Consider the following 23983-nt stretch of genomic DNA (forward strand, 5'->3'; position numbering starts at 1 on the left):
TTTGTAAAAAAGTCAAAGGTCCCATGATCCTTTCAAAAATGACATTTCTTCCTTCCCAGGGCGCGGATATTCAAGGTGATGCCAATGCTGGACTCTCAAGCAACAAGGAAGATGCGAGACTGAAAATCAGCTGCCACAGTTAAACCAATAGTAGTCTAACCACTAGCAGCATAATTGTGACCGTACAGAGCAGAGTCACAAACACACACACAAAAGCATTTAGGTACAATTTTTTCCATTTTTATTTATAACAATATTCTGTGTTATTTAAGTTGTAAAGTAATCCAGCAAAAATTATTAAAACATTTTTATTTCCCTCCCTCCCCAAAAGGATTGAGCCACATGCATTTACACTATAAAATCTCTCTTTTTTGTTCTTCTGTTTTCTTTAAAAAAAAAAAAAATGCATGTAAGAGGAAACTGAGACAAAAAAAATGATTGTACTCCTGTCTGATAAAAATAGAGAAGCACATGTTGAACTGAAGAAGTTTAGTGTTTGGGTAAGCACAAGCTTTTTGTTCTTTGCATTTTCAAATGCATGCATTAAATATGGCTGATAAAACTCCCCTCTTTTCCTCCCCCCCCAAAAGACATAAAACAATAATAAAAAAAAGCAGCATCTCAGCAGAAATTATAGCAAGCTGAGGTTGATAATGCTTCGGACCGAGCTGTCTTTAGCAGCAAAACGCTCTAAGGAAAATAATCATAAAAGTAATCCATGAGTTGCTTACTTGAATGAAATAAAACAAAAAAATAAAATAAAACCTTTCTTCAGAATGTATTTAATATCATTGTATGTTAAAACATGAAAACATCTTAAAAAGTTGAAATTTCAGAAGTATCTAAAACCAAGGCCTTCTTTTACAAAGGTGCGTTTTAGCACACGCTAAGTCAGCACGCACGCCAACTGCTAACTCGTCCATGGGATAACATGAAAGTGTTAGCATTTAGCGTGTGCTAATATTTACCGCGCACTAAAAAGCATAGCGCACCTTAGTAAAAGAGGGGGGCAAGTGTTTTAAGATGTAGGGACATGGTTATGGGGTGGGGGAGAAATAAGGAAGGAACACCCTTTCTTTAAAGTGTCTCTTCAATGAGAGACCACCTGCTAAGAACGAGACGTAGCTATCTGTGCATATGTGGCCGGTAACTGCAAACGGGCAGATACGTGTGAGTCCCGATAAAAGGACCGATTTGGGGGAGAGTTCTTGTTTATGTCTTGCGGTTGGAATCCTGAGATCTGTGGCAGGGGAGGGGAATGTGCAGGGTTTTGATGTGGGTAAATAAAACACGTCAGAAAATGACCCCAAAAATCAGTTGTTCATCCTAAGCTACAAAATTCCAACAATCTAGTTTTAAGATGAGAACCTGCTCAAAAATGCCCAAATTGGAATGTGCCCTCTTGCCCTGCAACCATTACAGTCTGAAATGGCCCCTTTCTACCTTTGACCTCTAGCTCATTTCTACAGTTTCTTCGTAGTAAAAATTGAATATTAAACTATATACTGTATATGCTCTCTCCTGACATTTCATACATACTACTGGTAATTGTTTGATAAGGTCTGCTTAGAAAAGAATATGTTCCCAACTTAGTTTGAGAAGACTCAAGTGTATAAAACAATTATTATTAGTAAACTGTACCGTGAAAGTCTTATCACACAGCATCACATAGGGAGCTAGAAGGTATCATTTTTATAAACATGACCACTACAGAGTGACACTTTTGATGAACTTACCAGTTTGCTCTTTACATAATAAAATGACAAAATCCTAAATGTTTATTTCATTTTCTTGATCCTTATGTTGAAAATGCACTTTAGTTGGCTGTTGACCTCCATTTCAGCTATGAAAAGGGTTGCTACATTGGCTGCCAAACAAACCTCTTAAGATCAGGCCTCGTTCTGACCCCTTATCCTTCCTTACCTCCCTGAAAAAGACAAACTCCAATTCTTGGCTGTCATCCCCCAAGTGCAGGACAAGACAATCGTTGGAAGTGGAGATCAGGAAGAAGGGTGCAGGGGAGCAACACAGCTAACTTCCTAAACTTCTCTTCAAGAAGACAGAAACCATGAAGGCCTTGTGCATTTACTTAGCTGAAGCTAGCAGCATCCCACCAAGCCTATGAAGATCAAATTTCTTTGACAGCACTTACACCCTTTTGCTCTTAAACGCTGAGAATGGCCAAATGACTCTGTCCAAGCCAGTGGGTGCCACACGATTAACCGTAACATAATAATAATTAAAAAAATATACAATACTTCTTAAAAACAGAAGATACATTTTTCAATTTAAAATTTTTTAAGTGTGCAAGAATAAAGGAAACAATTGCTCTAGAGAGGTTTAAAATGTCTTAAATGAAATAAGGGATCCTCTTTGTTCTGGTCCTTAAAAACTTACCCTCTGAAGTGTTAAGAAAAAATAAGATATAACAGTCTTGATTTTAGCATCCAGCCCTTTCAGCCTTTTTCCTTCTTTTTCTTCATCTCTCAACTTCTGACCTCCCCTCTAATGTTTTAAAATGTGACCCCCTCCCCTCCCTCAGTTTTGTGATACCATTTTTGCCATCTGTACAAATTCCAGCATCACAAGGAAGGCAGTGGCAATGGGGAACAATATAAATTCCAAAAAAAACAAAAAAGAGAAAAACATTAAAGAAAATATAATACTGTGATCACATATAAAAGTAGTCCTTCATTTGTACACTTTATACAGTGTTCTTTATGTCTTTTTTTTTCCATTTTCCCCATTCTCACAAATGCAATGCAGGAACTTGCTCTATGCTAGAGGATCTCCGAGGTCATCCTCGCCACCTCTTGAAAGTAGTTCTCTCTTCTCATCCGTGCTGGCTAACGAATTTCGGCTGTTGTGGGCTCCCATGTATAATGTTGCATAAACTGGATTTGTAAAATTTGTAGGCTAAAGACGAAAATGAAACAAGAGAAAGGTAAAACAACAAAAAAAAAGAGGTTAAAGAGGTCAGCTGGAAAGAGGAAGCAATACACCTTTGTATCAAACTTTAGAACTGGGGTGGACAATGCCATCTATCCAAGAGCCACAAACTAGTCAACTTTTCACGAGATAAAAAAAAGGTAACAGAATTCAAAAAGGCACAAGATGAACACAGAGGATCTCAAATTGGAAAATGAATGGTATAAAAACCCACAACTTAAATGGTTGCAAGTGTGTTTGATGTGTTGAGTGGTGCTTAGATGGCGACTTCCGCTGTGAAGAACTAAGGCCAGTACTGGGCAGACTTGTGTCCTGTATTGGGCAGATTGGTTGAGGATGGGCTAGAGAAGGCTTCTGTGTAAACTCCAGAAGTGTGGAACAGACTTTTACGGTCTGTGTCCCACAAATGGCAAGATGGTTTGGATAGGCTGGAGTAGGATTCAACGGCGTCTCCAGTAGCTGAAACCCAAGGACAGTGCTGGGCAGACTCCTGTGGTCTATATCCCAGAAATGCCACAGAAAGACAATTTAATCATGAATTAATAATGAGTGTGATTGCTGGGCAGACTGGACGGACCATTTGGATCTTTATCTGCTGTCATTTACTATGTTACTATTGAATATGTATGAGAGAGGATTTGCATACATAGTAAATTCGTTACGTTATCCATAAAACCTGACCGGTTTGTCTCCTTAAAGTAGGACCAACATTGTACTTCAGACGGAATACAAAAATGTCCAAACTGTTCAGGAAAGATGGATCTAGTGATAAAGCTCGTAAACTAACCAGGGATAAAGGGAGTAGAGTAAGCACAAGTAAACTGTCATAAATAATATACAAACATGTATAATAGAGAGAAACATGTTTTGAACAACACCTGGGACACAGCTGGAAAGCTGAGCATAATGGCCCATATTTTTCATTCTAAAATTTAGAACCATCTCAACTATTTCTCTCTGTGCAGGCTTCTGGTGTGTTAGTTTTAAATTCTCTCGCTGCCCGATGTAACCACTTTGAATAGTTAAGGGGAGTAGTTAGATGTATTATTTTACCACTAACGTGCATTTTCAGCGTAAGTCCCATTTTATGCAATAAAACTTAATTACTAATAATTGGGTTTAACAGTAAAATAATGGTAGCCTGCACTGATCTCCCTCTTAGGGCTTTTACGAAGGTGCGCTAGCGTTTTTAGCACACGCACAAGATTAGCGCGCGCAAGCTGAAAAACTACCGCCTGCTTAAAAGGAGTCGGTAGCGGCTAGCGCGCACGGCATTTTAGCGCAAGCTAAAACCGCTAGCACACCTTTGTAAAAGGAGCCCATAGTGTCATTCGCAAATCTGATTACCTCACTTGTCATTCTCAGTCACAAATCATTTTAAAATATGTTTAAAAGCATTGGTCCCTCCTAATACAGATCACCGAGATACTCCACTATTTACCTTCCTCCATTCAGAGAATTGTCCATTTAAACCTACTCTCTGTTTTTTTAATCTTTTAACCAGTTCCCTTCCATTACATTACATTAAAATACATTTCTAGACCTCAATACCTTCCAGATCGATGCAGTTTACATCATCAAGAGACTGTGTATCACAGTGAAATACAAGAGAAATATCATCTTCCTTACTTTCCAGTCCTCAACATAAAATTGCCTCGTATGCCACAGCTTTTTAATTCCTCAGGAGTCTCTCATGAGGGAGTTTTGTCAAAAGCCATCTGAATATTACTATTACTTATCACTTATATTGCGCTGAAAGGCGTACACAGTGCTGTACATGTCAACATTTATAGATGGTCCCTGCTCGGAAGAGCTTACAATCTAACTTGAACAGACAGACTTGACATTAACTGATTCATCTTTATCCACCGATTCACTATCGCATTTTTACAAAATCTCTCCATATAACTTGTAAAGCATGTCACCTGGGTCAACCACCTTACCCACTGGCTAGAGTACTATGATCATCTGATGCTCACTGACTAGTTCTATCTGGCTAAAGTTGGTGACTATGAGTATGCTAGATGTTGTGCTTTCTATTATTTAGCCCCAGAGTTGTGGAGCTATTTCCCCTCATACATTCGCTTAGAACAATCCTTTTTTTTAATGTAAGAAAATTCTAAAAGCCCGCTCTTTCCATCTGCCTTTCAGTGAAGGATGGCGTGGGCGTGATCTGTCAGAATGACTCGAATGCAGATTTACCTGAATGGTGTTTTATTCTTAACATGAATGCTGATATTCTGTGCTATTTTTAAATAGAGTTCTTGTCTATGTAATTGTGTTAGAATTGCAAATCGCCAAGACCCGCTTGTCGGAATAGGCAGTAACTGAGTCCACAATAAGCATAAACACATGCCCACTTACCCACCCATTTCGCCCTCTTCCTGTGAAACTATCACTGAAATGCTTTAATGTTTTCCTTATATATACTGATAGTTGTCAACATTTGCTTATTTCTTTTTTTTAAAAAAAAAATATCTTTATTCATTTTGAAGCTATAAATAAGTGCAACATATAATACAATCATATTACACGATAAAAGCACTTGAAAAAGCGTTTTTCACGCGAAACATGTCGGCACAAGAAGTCCCTACACTGACCACAGACTCAAGATAAGTCCATTTAATAATAACTAACAAATATTTTGCATTTTTTTTTAAATGATAAAAAGATAATAAAAAAAGATAAAAATTAAACGATTGATAAATATTGATCCAGGGAAGATTTTGCACATCAAGCTTAACGTGGTGATAAAGTTTGAACGTGGAGTGGTGCATCTGAGTATTCAGGTTATGTGGCTTCGTAAGATTGTTCTACTGAAGTCAGGTATCTCATTAAAACTTGATTTCTCCTCCAGAGTTTTGGGCATTATATTGGACTCCTCCCTTACTTTTAACGATCAGATAAATTCCTTGGCAAAGAACTGTTTTTTCAGTTTGCGTATGTTGAGGAAAGTTAGGTCATTATTCTATCAGGAACACTACACATTATTGGTACAGTCTGCTGTGCTTGCTCAGCTGGACTATTGTAATTCTCTATATTAAACAAGGCAGCCTAGATCGACTGCAGCTAATACAGAGGCCAAACTTATCTTTGGAAAGAGAAAGTACGATCAGGTGTCCCCGTTGTTGAGAAAGCTTCACTGGCTCCCACTTTGTTATAGGATACAGTTTAAGCGTGCATGTGTCGTTTTTAAATTCTTTAATGGAATATTTGATCCTTCAATCCCTCTATGCTGGAATGCTATCAGATTACAACAATTTACAAACTATCATTTCCATCTTCTAGAGGACTTAAATGTGCTGGGAAACTCAGCAAAACTTTGTCATTTAAATTGGTGGAAATTTGGAACAAATTACCAGACTCTTTAAGACTGTCAGGTCAGTTACAGCAATTTCGGAAAGATTTAAAAACTTGGGGCTCCTTTCATCAAGCCGCGCTTGCGGGGTTAGCGCGTCGGACATTTCATCACGCGCTAACCCCCGCGGCTGGCTAAAAAACTAACGCCTGCTCAATGCAGGCGTTAGCGGCTAGCGTGGCAGGCGGTTTAACGCTCAAGGCCTAGCAGAAGAGGAGGCCAATCTTCGGGCACCGGCACCAAGCACAGTTTATGCCGGTGCTGGTGCCCAGATGAGGGTAAGAAGCGTCGGGGGGAAGGGGGGGTGCCGGATCACAGAGGGGGCCTTCGGGGGGAGCAATGCCGGTTCTCGTGGGGGGGAACGCATCAAAGCGAGTTTCCATTATTTCCTATGGGGAAACTCGCTTTGATAAACGAGCATTTTGGATTACAAGCATGCTCCTGGAACGGATTATGCTCGTAATCCAAGGTACCACTGTATCTACCGGTATATAATCCTAACTAATAGTACTCTCTCCATTCTATCTACTAGATGTTATTTTTTAATTAACTGTAAACCGAATCGAGTTCCTCGGGAAATGATTCAGTATATAAATTGAAGACTAAATTAGATTAGATTAGAAAATGCACGTTAGCGTTTAGCGCGCGCTAAAAATCATAGCGCACCTTTGCAAAAGAGGGGGGTAAGTGTATAGTCCTTGATGGAGACTGCCCCAACTTTGTTAGTTGGGCTGAGAACATTTCAGTGGTCCCCTTGGATATTACCTTGAAACATGGACTAACACGGCCACCACCCCATTTCACTCCAGATCACCCCTGGAACCCTTTTTAAAAATTGGCATTATGTTAGTCATTTTTCAGTCTTCAGGTACCATGAGTGATTTTAATTGTAGGTTACAGATTACTAATAGTAGATTTGAAATTTCATTCCCAAGTTCTTTTGGTACTCTGTGGTGTAGACCATCCAGTCCAGGTGATTTGCTTAGATTGTTGATTTGGTCTATTACACCTTCCAGGTTCAATCAAGTTTCTTTACTGTTTGATACCCCACTCATGGGTAAGACCTTCTAAGTGGCTTATTTAATAAAATCTAAAATCTATATTAAGGGAAAGGACAAGAAAGTTAACAATCATAATAAAGGAGGCAGACAGACATGAAAGTGCTTGTCGTTCAGCTTCCAATCTTTCCTTGCACCAGTAATGCTCTGAAGACTTATCTTCAAGAATCATTCCAGATATGTTTTTAGCTAGGCCTTGAATTTGTTGAAGGATGATTCTAATTGGAGGGAGACAGGGAAGATGTTCCATAAAGTCAGTTGATTCTGAGAAGAGGATCTAAGAGCATGAGATGGACTATAAGGTATTAGTGGCCAAGAAAAATATAAGGGTATGTTTCAGTTCCTCCATGTTCTCACCTTGAAATACCGTTTCTGGCATCTTCCTTAGTAAAGACCAAAGTCAAGAATTAATTTAATTTAGTGTCTCTGCTATGGCTTTGTCATCCATGAATGCCCCTTTTTACTTCTTGATGTTCTAATGGTCCAACTAACTCTCACACAGGCTTTCTACTTCTAATGTACCTGAAAAAGGTTCAAGTATAAGCTTCTTTTCAGATTCTCTTTTTTTGCCCTCCTTATCAATGTTTTGCATCTAACTTGCCAATGCTTATGCTACATTCTTTTTCTTTCATTTAGATCCTTTTTCCATTTTTTGAAAGATGCTCTTTTGGCATCAATAGTTTCTTTCACCATACCATCTATTTGGCCTTCCTTCCACTTATCCTTGCTTCTCTTCATCTGTCTGACAGCGATCTTTCCTTTTCATCTTGTTTCTCTATTTTTCTGCATCTCTGCTTTTCTCTGCCTCACCCCTTCACCAGCTGCTTTCCTATCATTCATTCTTTCCTTCTGGCTCTTAACCAGTCTCTTATTACCCCTCCCTCTGGCTCTATATCCAGTCTCTCTCATCTCTTTCAAAGACCCATCCCTTTTTCTTAATAATCCTCCACCACACCCAGTGGCATGGTAAGGGGGTGCTGGTGCCTCTCTTCCACTCCACCCCCCTCACCCGCATACCTCTTTAAATGCTTGCCGGCATGAGTAGCATCTTCCACCTGCTGCATGCGCAGGTCTTGGCTCCCATCTGACATCACTTCCTGGTCGCAGAAGGGATCTGAGGCCTACGTGAACAGCAGGTGGAAGATGTCGCTCACGTCGGCGAACATTTCAACAACTATGCAGGCAGGCACTCAAGCGGCTGGGAAGGAAAAAGAATGGAGGGCTGGCGCTAGCACCCAGGCAGTGACTCTTTGCTAGGCAGAGTGCTAGAATTTTTATCTGCAGACAGGAACATAACACGGTGACATGACAGATTACCAGAACTCTCTCAAAAGTGTGCTTCGACTGAAAACACTGCTCTGCAGAAATATCACCTTCTTGGAGATGGTGCTATTGCTTATCCTCCCCAAACTTGAGATATTTATTTTGTTGTTGTTTTCATTACCTTATCTGGATCCAGGGCAAAATTTGCATCGAGCAGCTCACCAACATCATCATCCGGCTCTCCTTCATACATCTTATATGTGGGGTTTCCTATTTCCACGTTCATGGCTCCGTTCGTCATCCGCTGGTGCTGGAATCCTTTGGCACTGCAACAGGACAAACAGGACAGTGGCACTCATACATTCCTGGCACAGACCCAATGTTACTGGCAACAACATGAAATGTGTTCTGGCTTGAAGACTGAGAGACTTGTACACTTCTCCCTTTGTAGTTGCTGTGATAGGGGATTAACAGAAACGCAAATATAGAAAAAAACGCAAATAACTTTTTCATACGTTATTCGCTGTTTTTTTTAATTAAAAACCATCGTGAATATGGTGAAACTGCGAATAACATGGTGGGAGATATCTGGCCTTTTCCTGAAGGAGAGGCAAAACGTGGTGAAGAAAGTGCTGGGAATCGGCGATTTTCTCTGTAAACGCTTGGAATCAGCGATTTCTCTATGCAGGAGGCACACTATTAATCTTATCTATTGTTTTGCCTTTTGTCTTTGTTTTGTTCTATTTCTATCATTTAAATTTCTCCAGAATTCTACTGTTCAACGGCTCCCCCTTCTGCTTCTATTCCTTTCTCTCCTCTCTTCTACCTTCCAAAGTATTTAGATCAATGCTGTCTTGTTAAAATGTTTATTTTATTTTTCCTCTAACTCTACTTTTCACTTCTCTATTACCCTCCAGGTACTTTAGTTAGATTGTGAGCCTTCGGGACAGTAAGGGAATTTTTCAAGTACCTTTCTTATTTCTAATCTTAATGTATATTTTCTGTAAACCGCTTAGAACCTAATGGATGTAGCAGTATATAAGAAATAAATTACATTACATTACATTACACTAGTGTGCCACGGCACACAGTTTGAGATACACTGCTGTAGGCTGTAGCTAGTATATGTATATGTTATTTTCACTTTCAAAGGGAATGTGAGAACATGCTTTTTCTTTTAAAATCATTCCCCCCCAAATAACAACATACATTTATACCTGCTGTTTTAGGATGCACACAAAATTTTTGTGAAGATGTACGTATATCCTTTTGCACACATCACTGATCAAGGACAGACATGTGGTGGTTTGGACCATCCAAGGCCAAAAAGTGGTGCTGCTGGAAGAAGTGTGTTGTGAACTGAGGACTGGGGGTGGGGTAATGTATGCCAGGAAGGGGAAAAGAGTATAGAAACAGAGTGCCAAGAGGGGGAAGGTAACAGATGGAAGAATAGAGACAGAAGATAAGATGAGCCGGCATGCAAGAGCGAGCTTCTCGTGCTGCCGGCCAGCCCTGCACTGCGCCTTGATAGGCTGCCGCAATTTCTTGTGGGATTCGTGGTTCTCTTGGCAGCCTATCAAGGAGCAGTGCAGGGCCGGCAGGCAGCACGAAAAGCTCATTCCTGCATGCCGGCCCGGGTGTGCCGCTGGCTACTACTTTTACAAAGGATTTCAGGGTGGTATACACGTTGGACCACCAGGGAACAGGTAAGCGAGGGAGGGTTGTAATTATTAGTGTCGGCCGGGGCAGGAGACGGAAGGGATCCCTCCTGCAAGGCAGGCCTGCAGGAAGTCCGGAAGAGTTTTGAGTGGTCACTGGGGGATGACCCGAATATAAACCAGAACCCCCATTTTTGGGCCCCAAAATCCCGGTTTATATTCAGTACTTATTCACCAACTGATAAACAGAACAGATATAAACTGAGAAAACTGGCGTTTGTCTGGACTAAAAGCACTGGAGAAATGAAGGCGAAAAAGCCTCATATTGTTCTGCTCCGACATACGGAACATTTCACCATCCCTGTGCCCTGCTTGGTCCGAGAGCTTTTCCATCCTAGTAACACATACACAGCAAGATGCCATACTTACCCACTCATTCTGTGTTTATACCAAAACACAGCCCCAGTGATGAGGACAATGAGGAGAAGCAATATGATAGGGATCACTATCGAAGCTGTTTCTTTAAAGAAAAACACACAGAAAAAAAAATCTTTTTATTGACCATAAGAACTATAAAAACTTTTCCTTCATACAAACATGGTCTAGCACAAATTTCAAGTAGTCTCATTTAATACAACGCTAAAGCATTTTGAGGGAATTTTTAGTCACACCTAACCAGGATTTCAGCTGAAAATGTTGTTAAATCTAACTTATTACAATTCAGCTAGGCTAGGTTTAGGATACTCAGTCCTGACTGGTTGAGAACTCCATGGCAACACCATAACGTCAGGAGCACTTTGGACTCTTGACACAGGCGACGACACCCCTGAAGCACAACTCTGAGAGGGCCATTAGATGGGGTTTAGGGCCTGCCGTTACCCACACATAGGAAGAAGTATGCTTACCTTATCCTCACTCTTCTCACATCTCTCCAGCCACGGGACACAAAGGGATCGATATTCAAAAAACACTGAAGCGGCCATTGTTGGAAATGGCCTAAGAAATGCTTTATTGTTTGTTTGTTTTTTAACCAGATAATTCTGGATATATAGGGGTAATTTTAACATAGGTTGCTAAAAGTTAGGCACAAAAAAAAAAAAAAATGGACGCTAAGCTGGTACTCTATAATGGCAAAATTGTGCACCAAATCTGTGACACACTACTAGCATAAGTCTGCAGTTACACGCCAAATTTTAGGCGCAACCGCCATGTCTATGAACGGTATAAATGCTGGCGCCTGAATAAAGCAGTTACACCAATAACGTTACTGAATAAAGCGGTTAGGCACTAATTGCAACTGTTGTATAAAAGGCGTGCGAGAACATTTGGAACGCCAGTTCCCCTCCCATGAGAATGCCCCCTTTGCACTTACTCACTAGAGCACTTACTGGAGGCACCGAGTTACAGAATAGCGCCTGTGCACTTTAACACCTGCCATTTTTCCACCGTTTTCGCACTTAACTACCATTTAACTTCCATTTACACACCAAAGATTAAGTACCTGATTAGCTCCTAAAGTTTGGCGTATGATATAGAATTGCCCCAATAAACTATTACATTGTCAAGATTATCCATCTGAAAACGGGGTATGATTTTGATATATAACGTAACACCTTGATTCTATATTTGGCGCCGAAAGTTAGGTGCTATGTCTGTGCCAAGTTTTCAGTGCAAAAAAGCATTCTAACAAGACACAAGGTGCCAAAGTAGCAAATTCATGCAACAATGCACTTACGCACTGTGATGGGGAAAAGGTACAGTCTAGAGGTCTACACGGGAACAGGGATTGCGGGGGTCCCGCGGGAATCTCCCCTAATCCACGGGACTCCCACAGGGACCCCCCTCTGGCGCCCGGGACTCCCACGGGGATGGAAGACTTTGGAAGCAGGGTTCGTCCATATAACATAATGGACACGTCAGCCTTAGTAAAAGAGGGGGGTTTATAAGTTAATTACCTGAACGGAAAACAAAAAAAGGGTTCCACCAAAGAGATTCCACAAGGAAAACAGCAGCGCAAACACAAAAGCAACTGTGGAATTGATGATCCTGTCAGAAGTAATTGCTGCTTTTTTGGGGGATGGGTGGGGACGGAGAGGATCCTGGTGGGGACGGGTGGGGACGGAGAGGATCCTGACGGGGACGGGTGGGGACGGAGAGGATCCTGACGGGGACGGGTGGGGACGGAGAGGATCCTGGTGGGGACGGGTGGGGACGGAGAGGATCCTGACGGGGACGGGTGGGGACGGAGAGGATCCTGGTGGGGACGGGTGGGGACGGAGAGGATCCTGACGGGGACGGGTGGGGACAGAGAGGATCCTGGTGGGGACGGGTGGGGACGGAGAGGATCCTGACGGGGATGGGTGGGGACGGAGAGGATCCTGGTGGGGACGGGTGGGGACGGAGAGGATCCTGACGGGGACGGGTGGGGACGGAGAGGATTCTGGTGGGGACGGGTGAGGACGGAGATGATCCTGGTGGGGACGGGTGGGGACAGAGAGGATCCTGGTGGGGACGGAGAGGATTCTGACGGGGACGGGTGGGGACGGAGAGGATCCTGGTGGGGACGGGTGGGGACGGAGAGGATCCTGGTGGAGACGGAGAGGATCCTGACGGGGATGGGTGGGGACGGAGAGGATCCTGGTGGGGACAGGTGGGGACGGAGAGGATCCTGACGGGGACGGGTGGGGACGGAGAGGATCCTGGTGGGGACGGGTGGGGACGGAGAGAATCCCGACGGGGATGGGCGAGATTTCTGTCTCCGTGCAACTCTCTAGTACAGTCCCAGGGAATTCTTGAAACACCTTTCCAAGATAAGAAAACTTCCCCTGTCACTAAAGGAAAACAGCACATGCACGCAGAAAACAAACTAACACTAAGGCCCAGATTCTCAAAACTTTAATGCCATCACTAAATTGTTTTTCGATGGTTTAGCCTGCAGGCATTTTAATGGCGGGTTATCAAAACGGCTTATCTCTGTCTTTAGCGAGGTTTCTAGCAGTCTCCGACACTGACATGCAAATGGGCTCTTCAACATTGAAATAAGCACTCTGGTGGATTCTTAACAATTGCCGAGCCATTTTCTAAGAGTGGCGTCAGCTTTGGGCGACAAAAATCAGCGACTGGTCCAGGGGTGCTGGTACAGTGACAGCACTGTTTAAAACCCCAGCATGGCAGGGTTGGAGACTGCTAGAGAGCCGACCCCAAACCCCCCCAGCAGCGGATGATATGCCGGTTCTCTCCCACCACAAACACCCCCCCCCAGCAGTGGGAGAGAGATGCTCACTCTTTCCTGCTGCCATACAACAACCCCACCTCCCTTCCTCCAACCCCTCTTCCCCTTACTTTAAATTAGTTGACTGACCGGAGGGATGCCTACTCCCTGTGGCCAGCTGGTCCGCCTCTTTAAAATGGGCCTTCCCCTCCTTGGTGCATCCTGGGATATACTGGGGAGGTGCCTGAGGCTCTGATTGGCCCAGGTTGTCTAAGGCCCCTCTCATACGAAGGGGCTTAAACAACCTGGGCCAATCAGAGCCTCAGGCTCCTCCCCGGTGCATCTCAGGATGAACGGGGGAGGGGAAGGCCCATTTTGAAGAGGCGGGCCAGCTGGCCACAGGGAGTAGGCATCCCTCCGATCAGCCAATTGGTTTTAAGTGACCCGATAATTGGTCGCACCATTAAAAACCAATTAAAAACCTCATTTTTAAAATATGAGGTGCCCTCTGGGAACGGCGTCTGGATCCATGGCATCTAGTGGTGCCAAGTGACACTGAAGCCCAGAAGTGGGCATATTTAGGGGCGCCGCTGCTGGCTTCTATTCTGCAAAGACCCCTAGGCACCGGAAATGTAGGCCTGTAAAACTCTGGCTTACATTTCTGGCACTTAGGGTCCTTGCTTGCTGCAATTCTGTAAGCGGCACCTGTCTGTGACGGACACGCGGCAGGCGCTTGTTTTCTAGGTGCCTGATGCAGCAGGCACCACTTACAGAATCAGCCCCTAAGTGTTTCTGCCTGGATCTGAAAAAGGGGGGGGGGGGCATAATAAGGGGAGGGACATGAGTGGGTCGGGGCGCTCCCTTAAGATGCGCAGTGTGACAGAATAGTGCAGATATGCGTCCAACTTGCATGCCGGATCTACACTCAGTTTCAGCTGGTGTAAATGCTCACACCCAAACCTGAGTGAGGATCCAGGCACAAAGGGTGCCCATCCTAGAATGCCTTTTATAGAATACCATTCAGTGCCAATTTTTTTGTGCTAAATTCAGAGCTGAACCCAGACCTATATGTCTAAGTGGTGATTATTCAGCCACTAAAAAAATAAGTTAAGGCCAGTGGCGTCGCAAGGGTAGTAGGCGTCCGGGGCAGAGGCGCCCCACCGCGCCCTCCTCTCCGCTCCCCACCACCACCTGCACCACACTCGCGCCCGCCTTGCCCACTTCAGTACCTCTTATAATCTTTGGCAATGCGAGCACCTTCTCCAGCCTGCTGCTCACACTGGCTTTCCCTCTGACATCATTTCCTGGCCCTGTGACCCAGAAGTGATTTCAGAGGGAGCCAAGCCAGTGCAAGCAGCAGGCTAGAGCAGTTACTCGCGCTGGTGAAGATTTTAAAGAGGTACGGGGATGGGGGGTCGGGGAAGGGGCAAGCATGGCATGCGAATGCCAAAACTGGGATCCTAGTCGGGACTTTTTATTACATTGTGACTTTCTACATCAATAAACGTAACTGTTTGGTTGATTCTGACATCTCACTTGCCTTTTTTCTTGTTTGCTTCTTGTAGATTGAGGCAAGTTTCTTCTTTCGAAAAAGATCATTATTCAGAATCTGTCTTGACTGGCCAAATTTTTATGGAATATTATATATTTTGGTCCTGATGCCGTCACAAGCAGTAGTACCGGTGTGTTGCTACACCCAGCAAAATGAACAGCTGCTAAGAATGTCTGCCTGCTATACTGCAGACCTCGATGCTGCTTTGGGCTTATTTTCAGTACCTATTATATGCTCTAGCCTTGGAATTTGGGAGCTTTGGGGTTCTTTTGTAAAACCAGAGAAAGCAATGTGTGTACGTACTGCCACTTTTTGGTTCCATGGTCTCAACTTCCTCACATCTCTGGCCTCTCAACTGTGGCGTGCACCTGAGGGACAGAAAGAATGTAGGTGAGCAAGTGACTCAAGGTGTAGGTGCTTCAGAAGAGGCAACTCCTCAAAAATCAGAAGAGGAAAGGAGAGACGTTTCAAAGGTTACTTACTGGCACTCTGGCATCTGCGACCTGGCATTCATTGTGCAGGTCCCTCCATTCATGCAGTAGTTATCACAGTTCAGGCAGCTGAGTGCTATCCTACCATCTGGACAACTAGAAATAAAAAAAAAAATAAAGGATAAACAGGTCAGAACAAGACTTGCCTTTATCAAGTAGAGGGAGGAGACAGAGGGTGGTAAGGAAATATTAAGGGAAGGTAAAAATAAAACAAAACAAAAAACCCTGAAAGGCAGTGGAGATATGAATGATGTGTGTCTTATTAATACTCAAAGAAAATATAACCTACTGGACAGACAGACTAGGCCCTTGCCTGTGGTGAAAGCAGAATAATAGATCCTGACATCACAATAACTCAAAGAACGATCAGCTGGCACTCCTACCTGCAGGGAGGTGGGAAATTTTTAAACGGCGAAGGGACTAGTGCAGAGACAGCAGGAAATGTTAAATGACAACGATTTTTACTGCCTATTTTCAACAACACCCTGCCCAGGATCTAAAAGTTAAGTCCTTGTTTTAAAAACCATAAGTTTAAGAACTAAAAGTGTTTTTGATTAACAACAGGGCAGGAGGGGAGCATGAGCCAGTGAGGTTAATTCCCTTTCTAGTGTGCTTGCGAAACATACAACACACGGGGATCTGAGGCTCAGCCCCTTAGATAGTAACCAAAAAGGAATTAAGTTTATATTAGATTTACACCTCTGAATAACTTGGACTAAGAAAATTGAAATGACATTTGAGAAGGGTATTTTTTGAAATGAATATATGTTCTTTCTCATCCTGTATATAATTTTGGTGAAATTTTTAAACGGCCCCATCTACTGGAAAAGTGGTGGTGGTGGTGGGAGGGTGGGGCTATGTAGCAGGTGGTAAAGGCAACCAATCTTGGCAGAGTGAAAATTCACATCTGTTCCAAAGGAGGCAGAAATATATGCGTGTCGACATACTTATATAATACAAGGATATTCTGCTACTCCGCCTCATCTCTTTCCCCAAGAATGCCCACACGTGGATTCAAATTACCTTTAAAAATGGTCTCATCATCTTTGACAGCTATGAAATCTCCCTCCGTATATTGAAAAGACAAGACTGACTACAGTGATCCATGCCATGATAACATCCCAATTAGACTACTGCAATGACAGGTACACTGGTCTAACCAAAAAGAGTTTGCATCATCTGCACCTAATTCAGAATGCTGCAGCACGACCAAACTACGTACACTGGCTACCAGTACCTTACAGGGCTAAATTTAAGGGCTCCTTTTACTAAGGTATGCTAGCGTTTTTAGCGCACGCACAAGATTAGCGTGCGCTAGCTGAAAAATTACTGCCTGCTTAAAAGGAGACAGTCGCGGCTAGCGTGCGGGGCAATTTAGCAGGCGCTATTCTGCACGTTAAGGCCCTAACACACCTTTGTAAAAGGAGCCCTAAATCTCTATATTTGATGTTCGAGGTCCTCAGATAAAATAGGCCAGAATACTTAAAGAACAAACTAACCCTTTGTACACTGTCAAGACCTCTGAGGTCCTCTCAAGGAGCATCACTATAAAGAAACTGTATGATGTGATACTCGCCAGCAAGTTTTCACAGGAGTAGCCGCTATGCTCTGGAATTTACTCAGACATGAAGGAGTGGAAAAGTCCAAAAAAAGACTGGTGAACTCAAGGTATTTCACAAACACCCATTCTCTATTTCTTCAATATAACGTACACCGACTCGACATGTCCATGTTTCGGCCAGAACGGCCTGCTTCAGGAGTCTCATCCGATGATTACTATCGCTATTGGTGGCATTTTCACAGCGGTATTTATATTGTATTCCTTTTGAGGTTGAAGTAATCATCGGATGTGAATCCTTTTGACTTTTACACAAACCACTGAGACTCCTGAGGCAGGCCGTTCTGGCCGAAACATGTACATGTCGAGTCGGTGTACGTTATATTGAAGAAATAAAGAAAGGGTGTTTGTGAAATACCTTGAGTTCACCAGGCTTTTTTTGGACTTTTCCACTCCTTCGTGTCTGCGTATGGTGTTTGTGGATTTGACTCTCCTGTGCTATTCTGGAATTTACTCCCACAGGGGCTACGTCTAACTCCAGACTACCTCTACTTTAGAAAACAGGTGAAAGTCTCCCTCTTCACTCAAGCCTTTAATACACAGAGTTATTGGCTATACACTCATTCTGCACCAGGACTACCTTGCCACACATAGTTACTAAATCAGTTGTTTAACTGTATAAACAGCTTGCCTTGATTTTAGCCTCCCATCTATTTATCTCAATGTACGCTGTACCACTCATCTTGTCTCTATCTAATATCTGCATTTAAGTTTAAATAAGTTTAAGTTTAAGTTTTAAGTTTAAGTTTTATTAGGATTTTATATACCGCCTATCAAGGTTATCTAAGCGGTTTTTACAATCAGGTACTCAAACATTTTCCCTGTCTGTCCCGGTGGGCTCACAACCTATCTAATGTACCTGGGGCTATGGAGGATTAAGTGACTTGCCCAGGATCACAAGGAGCAGCGTGGGGTTTGAACCCACAACCCCAGGGTGCTGAGCCTGTAGCTTCAACCACTGCGCCACACACTCCTATTGATGCTGCAGCTATAGGATAAGCTGTATTATAGAAAAACATTAGCGTCATATCTATCCCCCCCATCTACAAAACCGTAGTGTGGATTTTAGTGCCGACTGTGGCGGTAACAGCTCTGACGCTCATAGGAATTCTATGAGCGTCGGAGCCGTTACTGCCACGGCTGGCACTAAAAACCATGAAACGGTTTTGGAAAAAAAAAAGGGGGGGGGAGTATGTTTTTAAAATGTTCTGATTTGTGCTTATTAGATCCTTCATAAGTATTATGGGCTCCTTTTACTAAGGTGCGTTAGGGCCTTAACGCGTGGAATAGCGCGTGCTAGACCTTAACGCCAGCACCGAGCTGGCGTTATTCTAGACGTGTAGTGCGCGGTTTAGCGTGCAATAATTTTGTGTGTGCGCTAAAAACGCTAGCGCACCTTAGTAAAAGGAGCCCTATGTCTCTCTTTTGGTATGTATTATAATCTCTCTTATTTGAATTTCAGTGCTGCTAAGTATATTTTTGAACTGTTTCATGTTAGTCGTATTAAAAAGTTTCAATTTACTGAATTTGACTTTACCTCATTCATTGTATTTATGTTTATATTTGGTCTTTCTACTGCCGTTATGCTGTTAACAAAATTGTAAGTTTTATGTTGAAATATACCTGCTGTAGACCAGCTTGGACGAATCTCTTCATAAAGGCAGTTAATAGATCCCAAAAAATAAAAAAAATTGTATAAGAGCCCCTTTCCACCTGTAAAACACGTTTTACACACAGAAAGAGATTTAAAAAATTGTCCTCCATTATGAATATATGGACAACTTTGGCCATTTGAATTTCTGAACAGCTGATGTTATCCATTTACAAGCAGTGGGGCTCTGGACATTCTGGGGCCAGCTAAAAAGCTATCAGTTTGAGCGGCAATATTTGGCCACTAAACAAAGAACCTATCCATTTAAATAGTGCCACACACAACCCCCCCCCCCCCCCCCCCCCCCGCAAAGAAAGTTAAATGGGTATCTTATCTAACTTTATGCGTGCACTTCCAGCGATGCCACTGAAATGGACAGCACCTGATGATAAAATCAGATACGTATATGCACTTGGCCCATGGCTGAGAACTGGCCCCATGAAGTCCAGTTATGCATTTTTACAGGATCATTTTGGAGGCCTGAAACTGGGAGAATCATGAGGTTGACTTTAATTATCAGTTTCAGTGCAGAAGGGTGGACAGAGGCCTGAAAGATAGGGGAAGGGGTGCAAGGCTAAATGTTTATGTAGGATGCCTAGTGCCTTTGTTTTGGCCCTAAATATTGACCAGATGATTCCCATTGAATTTTCAAGAGCTCTACGGGTAGAGGTGAATCATTTGTTTACTCTTTTCAGCAATACTAGGATTAAGGTGCATGTGATGAAGCTACTAAGTAGTAAATTTAAAATAAACCGGAGAAAATATTTCTTCACTCAATGTGTAATTACACTCTGGAATTCATTGATGCAGAATGTGGTGAAAGCAGTTAGTTTAGCAGGGTTTAAAAAAGGTTTGGATAATTTCCTAAAAGGGAAGCCTTTAAGCCATTATTAAGATGGACTCGGGGAAATCCATTGCTTTTTTCTAGGATAAGCAGCATAAAATCTGTTTTATTCTTCGGGATCTTGTCAGGAATTTGTTACCTGGGTTGGCCACTGTTGGAAATAGGATTCTGGGCTTGACAGACAACTCTTATGTTCTTATAAGTTAGGTTGCCGCTCCTAGGTCTTTCCTCATGATAAATGCAACAATTCAATGCTCAGTAACTAGTGGGCTGCCCCCATGCTTACTTGCACATGATCTCTCCATTTTGTTTGTTGATATTGCATTTGCCATCCTTGCAGCGTGTGCACTTGTCGACCTCGCACTTGGCGCCCTCGTACTGCGGCGTGCAGCGACACTGTTTGCTGCCATTGACGGTGAGTTGACAACTTCCCCCGTTCTCACAATAGTCAAAGCACATCCCTAGCAAAGAGAGCAGAGGAACTGAGTGAACAGAACTTGCAAAACGTAAAAGCTCAGGGCAGCCTCTTCAGTCATTTAGATACAATGTTTTAGTACAGGGTTCTCCTGGTACATGCTACTTTAATTTAACACGCTTCTCTGCGCTGCTCCCTCCTCGGAAATGAGGTGGCTGGTCAAAGCCATTTGAACATCAGCAATGTGTTTATTTTTGGGTTAAGATACAGTATATAGAAATCAGATAAGGATTATTTTTTTAAATGGCATGTATAATATTTTTAGTTTTAGATTTAATTACCCGTATTTGCCGGCGTATAAGACGACTGGGCGTATAAGACGACCCCCCAACTTTTACAGTTAAAATATAGAGTTTGTTATATACTCGCCGTATAAGACTACCCCTTCTTCCGCACACCTTCTGCACAACCTTCTGCCTGCCTGTCCCCCCCTTGAAGGTCTGCACCCCCCGAAGGCCTGTTCCCCCCCTTGTAGGCCTGTCCCCCCCTTATAGGCCTGTCTCCCCCTTGAAGGCCTGCCTGCCTGCCTTTCCCCCCTTGAAGGCCTGTCCCCCCTTGAAGGCCTGCCTGCCTGCCTGTCACCCCTTCCCCCTTGAAAGCCTGCCTAACTGCCCGCCCGCCCCACCCTGAAGGCCTGATGCCCCGACCCACCCCGAAGGACCGCTCGCCCCCCTGGCCTCCCCGCACCACCTATGAAGCAGCTGCAGCAGGATCGCGAAGTCAGCGTCAGCGATCCCTGCGCTGCTTCCTGTGCCACGGTCCCGCCCCTCCTCTGACGTCAGAGAAGGGGCGGGATCGCGGCGCAGGAAGCAGCGCAGGGATCGCTGACGCTGACTTCGCGATCCTGCTGCGGGCTGCTTCACAGGTGGTGCAGGAAGGTCAGTGGGGCGAGCGGTCCTTCTGGGGTGGCGGGGGACTGAACGGCAAGGCCGGGAACACCCCCTTAGGGCTGGCACCCGGGGCGCACCGCCCCCTCCGCCCCCCCCCCTTGGTACGCCACTGCATGTCAACAGTACCCGGCGTATAAGACGACCCCCGACTTTGGGGAGGATTTTAAGGTACTGAAAAGTCGTCTTATACGCCGGCAAATACGGTACTTATTTTTCCAAACCTGAGCTCAGGCAAGTTACTGTATATTAAGGTATGATAGGCAGGCTTATCTCAAACAGCCTACAGTTCTAAGCTAGATTTTCTAATGCATGTTAATATAAATGATTTACATAGCTAGTAATTCAGGTTAGCAATCTAGCCCTAAGTATGTACTTGTGGCAATAGAGAGTGACATGACTTATCCAAAGTCACAAGGCACATCAGGAGAGGCAGAATTTGAACCTTGGTTTACCAGGTTCTCAGTCCCACTGTTCCAATCTCTAAGCTACTTCTTTGGCAAATGCAACGCACAGATACTGGTGTCCTTTATGTAAGTGTGTTTTATCATGATGCAGTGATAGTCTGTTTTTAACTTGTTTCATACTGTTGATTCTTTGCTTTATGCGATTTTTTTTCATGCTCTTTTATTGATTATGTGTTGCATGTCAATTATGTATTATGATTATGTGTTACTTTTCTGCTCCACCTTAGGAAAAGTGATTATAAGTAAATAAACCATCTCAATTTTACATTGCATATAGTTAGATTACAGTGGGATGTCTCTGTAAGTCACAAAACAGTAATATCTCAACAGTGCAGGGGATAAAAGGCTCTTACAGTGGGAAAAGTACATTCAGTTACAAAAAGCAAGCTGCCATTTCCCTCCTTACTGAATTGGCACTTGTCTCCAGTGAAATCCGCAAGGCAGCGGCATTTGGGTTGGTTGCCCTGGTTGACGGTGCAGCTGGCATTGTTTTGGCAGTAGTCGGCACACACTTGCTGGTTACAGGTTGGACCAGTGAATCCGGTTAGGCAGCGGCATGTGGGATTTCCTATAAAACAGAAGCCAGGTAGAGAAACATTGGCTGGCTTTTTACAGTCAATCTGAACCCAATCCTCTCCTCCTTCTCCTCCCATCTGTGGTTTATCTTATGAATGAAAAATGAATGGTTCTTTACTACTGTATATATACAAAAGTAGTTCTTTTCCTTTCAATTTGTGTTATTTATTTATTTATTATTTTAAAAAAATTATATACCACCTGGAGTCTCAGCGGTTTCCAAAATTACATGCATAAAAAACATACTTTTAGATTGTAAACCGCTTTGCTCTGTTCTTTTATAGCTAATAGCGGTATGGTAAGTTCAAATAAATACAAATACAAATGTCAGATTTGGTTCTGCTCAAAGAAATATGTTCCATATATGCACAAAAAAATGCTTAGGGGTCCTTTTATCAAGCCACGCTACCGGGCTTAGCGCCTCGGACATTTCATCACGCGCTAACCCCCACGGCCGGCTAAAAAACTAACGCCTGCTCAATGCAGGTGTTAGCGGCTAGCGCAGCAGGCAGTTTAACGCACGGTATTACGCGCGTTAAACCCCTACCGCAGCTTGATATAAGGACCCCTTAGTCACAATAACTGCGATAAGTAACTGTTGCGTGCATGGTAGGTTTATTATGAGCTGTAGTATTATTCTGAAGCTTCCTCCTAGCTTATAAATAAATCTTATAAACATATATACATTATTTTAATTAGTTTTGCTGCATTTTTGGACATATTTGAAGTATGTTAGACTTGTTTTATATTTCAGGTTTTTTTTTGGTAGGATTTGGAACATCCAGATTGAGACATACACAATTTCCCATGTATTTCACAAAATAATAATAATAATAACTTTATTCTTTTATACCGCCATAACCAAAAGTTCTAGGCAGTTTACACTAAAAAGAGCTGGACAATCAGCGAAATACAATAATACAGTAAAAAATACAAATATTTATAAAATAGAATTTCAATAATAAAACTCACTAAGTAATAAACTTATCGAACAAAGTGGTCTTAATTAATTTCCGAAAACTGCAATAGGATAACATATCTTGCTGAATACATTTACCTAACCAAGATTGTTGCCTACCAGCTTGAAATGCTAGAGTCCTGTCCAAGAAGGTCTTATATCTACACCCATTAATTTTTGGCTTCCTAAATGTAGAGCTTTTTGTAAAATACATATAATGACATCGGGAAATTCATGGTGCTGGCAGGGACAGACATTTTAGTTAAGATACACTGTCCAAAGAGGAGCAGTATCATTTGCGGTAACTGCCGACACTTGCATGAGTAGGTGCTGGTTTTACGATCCATGGGTGTGAGTGTTAGTATTTACATGAGCAAGTACCAGATTTTATAAAACTGGATACCTCTGAATGGCTAATTATGGAGCCAGATAAAATAACTTTTTGTTTTAAAACAGCAGAAATTTAAGTTCAACTGTTCCCTCTATCATTCTCTAAAGCAGTGAATCGCAAATTGTGTGCCACAGCACACTGCCACGAGATGCCGGTGAGGAGGAGAGTCGCTGGTGCTGGCTGTCTATAGCAGTGGTTCCCAACCCTGTCCTGGAGGAACACCAGGCCAATTGGGTTTTCAGGCTAGCCCTAATGAATATGCATGAAGCAAATTTGCATGCCTATCACTTCCATCATATGCAAATCTCTCTCATGCATATTCATTAGGGCTAGCCTGAAAACCCGATTGGCCTGGTGTTCCTCCAGGACAGGGTTGGGAATCACTGGTCTATAGGATGTGCCTCTCACAGAGAGAGGCACGTCCTGTAAACAGCCGGCACCAGCGCCTCTCCTCGTCCCCGGCAGCTCTACTCCCCTGGCACCTGTCCTGTTAACCCCACCTCCCCACTGCTGGCTCAAGGCCCCATCTGCAGAGTCTTTGCGCATGCGCAGATATTGACGTGACGATGTCATGCA

At 43.2% G+C, this 23983-nt stretch overlaps 1 protein-coding gene across 1 annotated transcript in view; it reads right to left on the reverse strand.

Moving 5' to 3' along the window:
- Window positions 1–218: 218 nt before the first annotated feature.
- Window positions 219–23983, reverse strand: part of LRP1 (LDL receptor related protein 1) — a 777705-nt gene continuing 753940 nt past the window's right edge. The window contains exons 83-89 of the mRNA XM_033939435.1: window positions 21889–22050; window positions 19940–20114; window positions 15532–15636; window positions 15353–15417; window positions 10716–10806; window positions 8810–8954; window positions 219–2916 (exon numbers count right to left, since the gene is read on the reverse strand). Coding sequence (XP_033795326.1) covers window positions 2776–2916; window positions 8810–8954; window positions 10716–10806; window positions 15353–15417; window positions 15532–15636; window positions 19940–20114; window positions 21889–22050 — 884 coding nt within the window. The 3' untranslated portion in view covers window positions 219–2775. The remainder of the gene's footprint in view (window positions 2917–8809; window positions 8955–10715; window positions 10807–15352; window positions 15418–15531; window positions 15637–19939; window positions 20115–21888; window positions 22051–23983) is intronic.

Source organism: Geotrypetes seraphini, chromosome 3, assembly GCF_902459505.1.
Source record: "Geotrypetes seraphini chromosome 3, aGeoSer1.1, whole genome shotgun sequence".
NCBI classification, from domain to species: domain Eukaryota; kingdom Metazoa; phylum Chordata; class Amphibia; order Gymnophiona; family Dermophiidae; genus Geotrypetes; species Geotrypetes seraphini.